The 9,486-nt window shown below is 42.2% G+C and overlaps 1 protein-coding gene across 2 annotated transcripts; it reads right to left on the bottom strand.

The window, feature by feature from the left end:
- Positions 1-329: 329 nt before the first annotated feature.
- Positions 330-8,002, bottom strand: LOC306916615 (aldo-keto reductase family 1 member D1-like). Of its 2 annotated transcripts, XM_079494570.1 has the most exons (10): positions 7,607-8,002; positions 3,990-4,100; positions 3,626-3,793; positions 3,396-3,512; positions 2,925-3,002; positions 2,398-2,520; positions 2,129-2,238; positions 1,758-1,923; positions 1,571-1,653; positions 330-693 (listed from the first exon to the last, which is right to left on the bottom strand). In XM_079494570.1, the coding sequence occupies exons 2-10, from the start codon at positions 4,080-4,082 to the stop codon at positions 651-653; spliced, it is 981 nt and encodes a 326-aa protein (XP_079350696.1). In that variant the 5' UTR covers positions 4,083-4,100; positions 7,607-8,002; the 3' UTR covers positions 330-650. The 2 variants fall into 2 exon arrangements, with proteins under 2 accessions (XP_079350696.1, XP_079350697.1); XM_079494571.1 differs by lacking the exons at positions 2,925-3,002; positions 7,607-8,002 and having other exon boundaries at positions 3,990-4,141.
- Positions 8,003-9,486: the final 1,484 nt, after the last annotated feature.

Genomic DNA, 9,486 nt, shown 5'->3' with positions numbered 1-9,486 from the left:
AACTGAATGTAACATTTAAATTGAAAAGTACACATAATAGTAGAATACGTTGCACTCCGACTTACATTAAGTCCACTCTGACTCTGCACAAAAATAAATATAAATACTACTCATAGGCCCGTACTATTCAGTTACAAGTGAGTAAAGGGTAACATTTGATGAATTGAACATGGTGGACCCTGTTGTAAACAAGTGTAATGCTTAATTGGGTCGTCCACACAGTTAACAGCCTTTGTATTGAGTTTGTGCTTGAAATGTACTGTAATTCTGCAAACTGTTAATACAATTTTCAATCAATCAAAAACAGGATTGTGCTGTGTAGCCTTCTTTAGTTGCATTTTTATTTGTATCTTACATGAAATAAAACAAGCTTAAATACAAAACTATTGTTGTTATTCAAAATAGAAAATACTCTCTGTGGCATTGATAATCAATTGACAAAAAAACAAAGTTAAAGTTACAAATATCAGCCAGAAACAGAAGTGTTGAGTTATATGGTTGTAGGTTTGGTTGACAGTGACACCTGCTGGTCCAAGTCAATATTTCAAATTCATTATTATAAATACAGTAAATGAAATGAGAGACAATGCTATAAAGTATTAAAGTATGTGTTTATTTGTTGAAATATAGAGGTGTCTTCATCGAAGGCTCTAGAAGTCGTCATGAAATGGATACTCAGGGTGATCACTCCACCTGTCAAAGTAAAGTAATACACAAAAGCTATGGTTCCACGAAGAACAATCACGTACTAAAGAACCTTTAGTGAATGGTTCTTCATTCAACTTTTTTGGGTCACATTTATTCGAGGAACCATATATAGAGTATTTTTTAAGGCATCATGGCTTTCATATAGAGGGTATGCGCATGACATCATACCCGGAAGTTATGCGGGAATGCCTACTGAGTGGCAAACAAAAACTACTTTATGGCCTTCACAGCCCCTACATCCAAACAGATCTATCTGATTGCATTAAACAACGCCAAACTACCATAAACTCACTTTATGCATCATGCACATACCCTCTATAGTGTCCCTCTTCTGGGCCTGTCTTTAGCTAGGTGAACATTTGTCAAAATAGAGATTAAGGATGCATTCGGATATAGCGCACTGGGCACACTGTGCAATAAACTAATACTGCGCTCCTGGTGTGCATATCCGAATGTACCCTTAGTGTAGGGAACATTTTTGGAGACCAAGTGTAGTTCCCTGGGGGACCCGAGGTCCATGAACTCTAGGTCTTGGGGCCGAAACGATCTCAACGTATTTAATTCAAACTTTAAATGGGTAAGAGGCTCGGCTCGCCGACTCGGAGCCGGGCGTGGAATGCCAGCGCCCAGTGGGCCACTTTTGGTAAGCAGAACTGGCGCTGCAGGATGAACCGAAAGCTGGGTTAAGGCGCCCAATGCCGACTATTACTATATGCTAGGGTTTAAATGTTAAGGGTTCTTGGCATCACTCTGAAGAAGTAGTTTCGGTTCCAGCTGACACCTTTATTTTCTTGTGCATACAGTGTTTATAAGATCATTTGTTATTTGCTTATCTGTCTGCTGTGTAGGCCGGCCTACTCACATGAGAAGCTCCACAAAACGAATGTTCTTGTTCAGCCCCTCGATTGCCTTCATCTCTTCCTCAGAAAGCGAAAAGTCAAATATCTGCAAAGATTGACAAAACAAGCATGTTTTAGAGGTCCACACACTGAATAAACGAATAAATGCCGTATGAAATGTTCAATATATAAATAAACTTGGGTTGACACCTGAAAGTTCTCCATTATGCGCTGGGGGCTGAAGCTCTTTGGAATGACCACCACGCCTCTTTGGACATTGAAACGTAGGGCCACCTGGGCTGTGCTCTTTTGATACTTTTTGGCAATAGATACCAAAACTGCATCTTCCAGCAAGGGTGGGCATGTGAGGTTTACCCTATTGAAATGAATGGGAAATTGACCAACACACAGAAAAGTACTTATATCATGGCCTCAGTGAGACAGATAGATTAGACATGCTGCTTTCCCATTCTTTGCATTATCATTCTCTTTACATTTTCAGCTGAAAAGTGACCAAAATAGGAATTCCAGGTTGAAAGTGGTTATCACAGTGTAATGAATAACACATTTCTCCAGCATACCATGAAGCATCTCTGGATGTTCCTATGGGGCTGTATCCCACAATGACGATATCTTTCTGTCGGCAGTATTCAAGCAACTTTGGCTGAGTGAAATACGGATGGCATTCAACCTGTGTATGACAAAATGAACGGGTGATTCAAAGTACATAAGATAAAATAATATCTTTCACGCTGGGTCCATGAGCCAGTAGTGGTCATAATTGAGTCAATTGCACCTTGCCTATAATAACTGTAATCGGCCAAGCTTAGGTCTGATTACGTGTGTCTACCTGATTTGAGACAGGTTTGTGTTTCAGCCCAGGTTTGTTTAGAATCAGTTCCAGCTGCCGCTTGTTGAAGTTGGACACTCCCAGAGATTTGACCAGTCCAGCATCTTTGCAAGCTTCCATTGCCTTTTTTAAGTGGGAAAAACAAATAGTCAGAATGTACTAGCACATTGAACCCGGGGAAGATCATACAGCCAGGGCGACATGACTTGCTGCAGCTGGACTTTGGCCTTTATTCAATAGTATGATATTTTATGGTTTTGTTCACTGGAGGTTAAGACACAATCTGGGACAAAAATACAACAGAGGGTTTGTAGGCTGTGTATACAAAATTATCTGCTACCCTATTCTTTTTTAATTAAGAAAGAACAAAACAAATGTTTTGCTCAAGTTACGTAATAGATTGAAAGTAGGACAAACGTCCTAATATCAACGAGGAGTGAACTGCTTGAACTGTGTGTGTGTGTGTGTGTGTGTGTGTGTGTGTGTGTGTGTGTGTGTGTGTGTGTGTGTGTGTGTGTGTGTCTCACCTCCCATGTAGCACAGAGGTCTGTTTCATGGTAGGCCCATTTGCCATTCTCATCCTTGGGATAAAATGTGTCTCCTGGCTTTATAAAACAGACAAAGAATTTCACAACGCTCTACGAAAAAAAAAAAGCATCAGTATATATGGCATATATGTCATCAGTGATCTCCATATGTGGGCATAAAAGCGACAAGAACTGACAGATACATAGATCTGCATATATATGGAGTCAGATCGGCAGTGCAACCGTAGGTGTGTGGATAGATGTGAGGATCACTATAGGCCCAGTATATGCTGGTTAAAGTGGTTACTTACTTACTTCTCAACCAGGAGATGCTATAATGTTAACTGGGATCATATGATCATATGATTGTATTCCATTGATGCAATGCTGTTATCACCATACTAAATTAAATACAGTATGGTGACATTTCCTGAATGGGATGCCGAATATGACATATAGTATACATTATACCTTGAAGGCAGTAGGCATTTCCATAATGTATAGATCAACATAGTCAAGTTGCAAGGTCTTCAGGGTTCGCTCCAAAGCAGGTAGTACCAATTCTGGGGGATGGAACGTGTTCCAAAGCTGCATGTCAATCAAAATCAAAAGACATGATATTAACCAGCAGATCACATCCACATTTCTAAAGGTTTTGAAGAGAATCCCTCTATCACAGACATATGTATGTTCTGACGAACTTTCCCACAGTAGAAGATGTCCTCTCTCTTCACAGTCCCATCTGCAAGTTTGTCCCGAATGGCCTGCCCAACTTCATGCTCATTGAAGTACACCAGAGCCCCATCAATGTGTCTATATCCGGTTTCAATAGCCAATTTCACTGATTGAAGTGCAGTTTCCTTAGCAGTCTAGCAAACACACAAACATCATATATCTTTAGTAGTGTCAAGTTATAATTACTCTGTATGCAATTATTTCTGTTATTTTCTGTTAGATATATTACATTATTGAAAAGTTTAGCTTTCCTTACATAATTATTTGAACTAAGGTTGCCAGAAATCACTGTTCTGATGGTGGAATAAAAAAATGTTATTTTCATCTTACCGTCCGGGGATCCCCATAAGTTCCTAATCCTATCAAAGGCATTTTGTTTCCATCACTCAAAGGGATATAGTGACTCTCTGCTGTCAGGTCCATGTTCCTGAGAGATAATCACTGCAATGCAAATCAAGTGTGGTTTGCTTGGCTCTTAGTTAGTCAGGTAGTATAAAGGTCAAGCGATAAACCTGTTGTTGCCCTGCACTAGAGTGTTGTATTATATGAGTACAGGTATTCTCAGCTCTGTGTTCACTTGCCAAACTCCTCCCACAGAACCGCCTCCGTTACTCCGTTGTTGCTCAGTACACTACATTCTGGTGGTTACACCACATTCCCTTGAAACCGTAAAATGTGTGTTGCTCAGTACACTACACTCTGGTGTGTTACACTGTAGCTATGGGTAACAAGTAGCTATTCTTGACTACTGGTAAGTGTTAAGTGCTGTGAAACATACAGCATTTTCACACAGTTTCTGGATTTAATTCCACATGCTATGGTTCGGTTTCAGGTAAGGCTTTAATTTGGGCCCTGCTCGGGAGGTATAAAGGCAGAGTTCTGGGAACCCATTGGGAACTTATACAGAAAAAAATCACACCTGTGTGAAGTTAGGGGCGCACACTCAGTTAGGGGCCCTCAGTTAGGGGCATCAGAATGCCCGTTGCTGTGATTGGTTAGCTGATTTGCTCGTTTACATATGACGTAAAGTTTCCCTTCAATGTCAATGGCATGTAATGTTTTGATGTTTAATTTGTCATATTTAGCGGAATTCTGACGTCATTTCTCCGTTCATTGTCAATGGCAAATCTTGAGACATGTGGGGACAAAAGCTGTAGAAGGGGCTAGCGCCCCTCAAAAATCATTCGTCTACATAAGCATATTTGATACATGTGGTACGATGACCATCAACTACTTTATCAGAGACTGACGTGCACAATGATACAAGATGCATGTTCTATAATCTATGGCTGTACATTCTGTTCTTGTCCTTGTCTCACCTCTGGTCACAGTGAGACTCTTAATGGTAATTTGTCCAGGCCTTTAACCAGAATGGTTGGTCAACCAAAATCACAACAGTTGCCCTATGACAGGCTGTTAGGTTGAAAGTGGTTAAAGCAGTTTCACTTTAGTCCTCTCTAGCAAGCACATACACAGGCCTCATATCAATAGAGCATTAGTGTCTTTGAGGAGAGGTCATCTTTATTTAATCTGGGATTTGTTGTTGTTGTTGTTATTATAATTATACTAGTAATAATACATTTAATTTCATTTTTGCCCTCATATGATTGAACAATATTCAGTGACATCACATGTATTATATTGCCTATACGGGCAACCACACTCCCCAGGATTGCATTGTCAATGCCCGTGCTCAAATTCAGATCAATTGCTCCAGCCACTGAGGAGAGGTGGTATGAGGAGAGTGTTTCACAATCTGTCTCTTATGACATCTCTCTGTCACTTATATATAAAGGGTGTCCCCTGTGGCGCAACCGTTATGCGATGCTCAGCCAATCACAGTGAGGAATGGCACACCTTCCAGCCAATCACAGTGGCCAACCACAGCCCCAATTTCGGCACCATACATGGGCATTTTTGGGCGCCCCAAATTGCACCAATTCCGTCCTCAAAGATTGAGGGCATTACTAAAATGATTAGTTTAAGATATAATTATTAAGTGAGCTGACAGGGAGAGTCAAACCTCAACCCATAAATCCTGTGCATGCTCATGTTATATAAATTAAACAAAAATACACAAAAATAATACATCACATAAAGCCCAGACCAGGGTTTACTTCAGGGGTTTTGAACTGATTGTGAAGGAGGGACCACCCTGACTTAGAATTAACCTGGGGACCACTGTTGTGTTGGGTGAGGATATGGGCTTTTGTAACACTTGCTATGCATCATGTGTATTGTGTATACATCCCACAGTTTCTCAACCAATGGTCCACGTACAGACCAGTAATAATTTCCTAGTAATGACTCAACCAGACAACCCGGTGCACTTCCTCTTGAGATTCGAAGTAACTCCCTTTTTCTGTTGGCTTTCTTGACCTCCAACTTGTCAGTAAATGACTACATGGTCAATTTCAATTACTTTCAATGGTGTGACATCACAACGGTCATGTTCTCTTTCAGTGCACTACTGCACTCCATTCAGACATAATTAAGCTATCATAACTGTGTATATAACTACTAATTTCATAGAACTCGGATAAGATGATTAAATGAATAATAAATTAATTATTAATTATTAATTTATTCATTAAGAGGAATATATAATTTCCTTTAGCCTACTTTTAGTGGTGGTGGTTCTCAAAGTGGGATCAGGGGACCCTCAGGGGTCCTTGAGGAGGTTACAGGGGGTCCCCCTCTAAATCTGTTGATATAGCCTATATCAAAATCAGTTCAAAAATAGCCGATCTACATCATGTCGCGATGCGTTGTGAGCTTGTAGATCTGCCTTTTTTTATTTTTTTTGAGGGGCTTACACAAACATTAAATTCCCATTGACAATGAATGGAGAATTCATGTCCTATGTGGACGAGAAAATCGGCTATTTTTGTCCTACACAAACATTAAATTCCCATTGAATGGAGAATTTACATCATAATGTAGACAAGCAAATTCTTGAGGGGCGCTAGCCCCTCCTATATACATCTTTTCGTCCCGTCATGTCTCACTTTTGCCATTAACAATGAAAGGAGAATTTACGTCTTGAAATGTGCTTGAAATATATGACGTAAATTTGTGGCAACAAACATTAAATGCCATTGACAATGAAAGGAAAATTTACGTCATATGTAGACGAGCAAATCGGCTAACCAATCACATAAATTCAGTTGTCATCTTACATGTCATGATGAAAAGATGAGTTTTTCACCCCTCACTTAATTCACATGCAGTTCACACAGGTGTGATTTTTTTATGGTTAAAAGATATAACATAAGTTGACAAATTAATTCATGAAGAAGTATATTTATTATTGGATGATGTACAACAAGAGCACCCCTCACTTCACACGGGTGTGATTTTTGTCCTACATAAAATTCCCATTAACAATGAATGGAGAAGTTACGTTATATGTGGATGAGCAAATCGGCATGTTAGCCTACGTCATGTCATGATGATGTACGACATATATGTCAAACTCAAGGCCCGGGGGCCAAATCAGGCACGTGAATGAATTATCTTTGGCCCGCGGGATGATATTTAATTAGTATTAGAACTGGCCCTCTAGTATATTGTACGGACCACCATAATACTACAAGTCCCACAATGCATTTGATTTGATTTACTTTCTCATTTTACTATGAAAGCAGTGCTTGGTGAGGATCATAGAACAGGAAACTGAGTTTAATAATAATGCATTTTCAGTTTTTAATGCATTTACTTTTTTGCTGTTTGCCTGGGACGTCCTCCTGACCGGTGCCCGTGTGTTGAAACACAGTCCGGCCCTCGACTTGTACCATTTTATTTTTTATTTTGGCCCACTGTGTATTTGAGTTTGACATCCCTGATGTACGATGATAAGAGCGCCCCTCACTTTACAGCACACAGGTGTGATTTTATTTATATTCTTCAAAGATTTTAACAACACAGATCTTGTATGGCGGTCTCACCTAGGTCCCTGGCACAACATATTTTCAGATGGGGTTCCGAAACCAAATACATACGGGCACGGCCGGACCATTTTCACCTTCCAAACTTTCTTGGCTCGTTCCTTCACAGCCAGGTCTGGGAGTGATCCTGCAGCAGTGAGTGTAACACAAAACAATGGAGGTCCAGTCATGAATCCAGTTAGTTGTATCAAGTTTGTTTTCTCCTTTCCGTTTGTCTGCTTCTCTGAGTGCTGGGCACGCATTGCTGCTTGTCTGGCTGACATCTCGGAGTGGATGTCGACAAACCACCTGAAGCTCAACCTGGACAAGACCGAGCTGATGTTCCTCCCGGGGAAGGGCTGTCCGCACCGAGACATGGCCATCACCATTGATAATGCTGTGGTGACCTCAACTCGGACTGCGAAGAATCTGGGTGTGACCCTGGACGATCAACTGACGTTCTCGGCAAACATCGCATCAGTGACAAGGTCCTGCAGATTCCTCCTCTACAACATCAGGAGGATTCGCCCCTTCCTCACGGAGAAGGCAGCCCAGGTGCTCATCCAGGCTCTCGTCATCTCCCGCCTGGACTACTGCAACTCCCTCCTTGATGGTGCTCCGGCATCTGCCATCAGACCTCTGGAGCTTGTTCAGAAAGCTGCGGCTCGTCTGGTGTTCAACCGCCCCAAGTTCTCCCACACAACCATCCTTCTCCGTTCTCTACACTGGCTCCCCGTAGCGGCTCGCATCCAGTTCAAAACCCTGGTGTTAGCCTATAGGGCAGTGAAAGGAACAGCTCCTTCCTACCTCCGGGCTATGGTCGATGCCTACACCCCTGCCCGACCACTTCGGTCTGCCACCTCGGGGCGACTGATTGCCTCGTCACTCAAGGGTCCTTCTGGCCGATCCACACGGTCACGACTCTTTTCTGTTCTGGCCCCACAGTGGTGGAATGAACTTCCCACTGATGTTAGGACAGCAGAGTCACTGCCCATATTTCGCCGCAGGTTGAAAACCCACCTCTTCAGGAAACACTACCCTTCCTCTCTGCCTGACCTACTTGTTGTTAACTAGTTGTACGAACGCTTGTTTTCTATTGTTGTACTGTTTATTGGATCTTGTTTAGTCGATACACTTAATTGTTTTAGCTCATGCTCATTTGATTTAGCTATTTTGTCTCATCTGTTTAAGGAAATAGGTAGCTGATATATTGCACTTTTACCTTAGCGCTAGGTATACTCTTGGTTGCTTGTTTTTGCAGAAAATGCACTAAAGACTTCTGGTGATTAGTAGTTTTTGTTCCCTACCTATGTTGAATACACTTATTGTAAGTCGCTTTGGATAAAAGCGTCTGCTAAATGACTGTAATGTAATGTAATGTAATGGGTGCTGAGTGCTGCTGCTGGTAGGAACTGTGTGGCCTCCAGCCCAATCACCAAACTCAGTGCACCTGTGTCAGTGTCACCCTTACGCCAGGGCTCCACCGGACGCGTTGCGTCTCCGTCGCGTCGCGTCAAAAAACGCACCGGTTCAATTTTAATGCACGCGTCGCGTCTCCGTCAACGCGGGCAGTGGAGCCACCCTTCATTGATTAAAAAGCCGGTGGATTAAAAAGCCGGTGGAGCCCGGCCGTCACGCCGGGCTCCACCGGGCGCGTTGCGTCTCCGTCGGGTCGCGTCAAAAAACGCACCGGTTCAATTTTAATGCACGCGTCGCGTCTCCGTCAACGCGGGCAGTGGAGCCACCCTTCATTGATTAAAAAGCCGGTGGATTAAAAAGCCGGTGGAGCCCGGCCGTCACGCCGTTCCAAACGCCGTTCCAAAGCTCACACGATTGGTCCGTTTCGAACAAAATGCCACAAATCACAAACACAGTGTGCAATTTCCGTGAAATTATACACG

Source organism: Electrona antarctica (assembly GCF_951216825.1).
Source record: "Electrona antarctica genome assembly, chromosome: 23".
NCBI lineage: Eukaryota > Metazoa > Chordata > Actinopteri > Myctophiformes > Myctophidae > Electrona > Electrona antarctica.
Note: the sequence above shows the minus strand (reverse complement) of the source record. Positions and strands in the feature narration are given on the sequence as shown.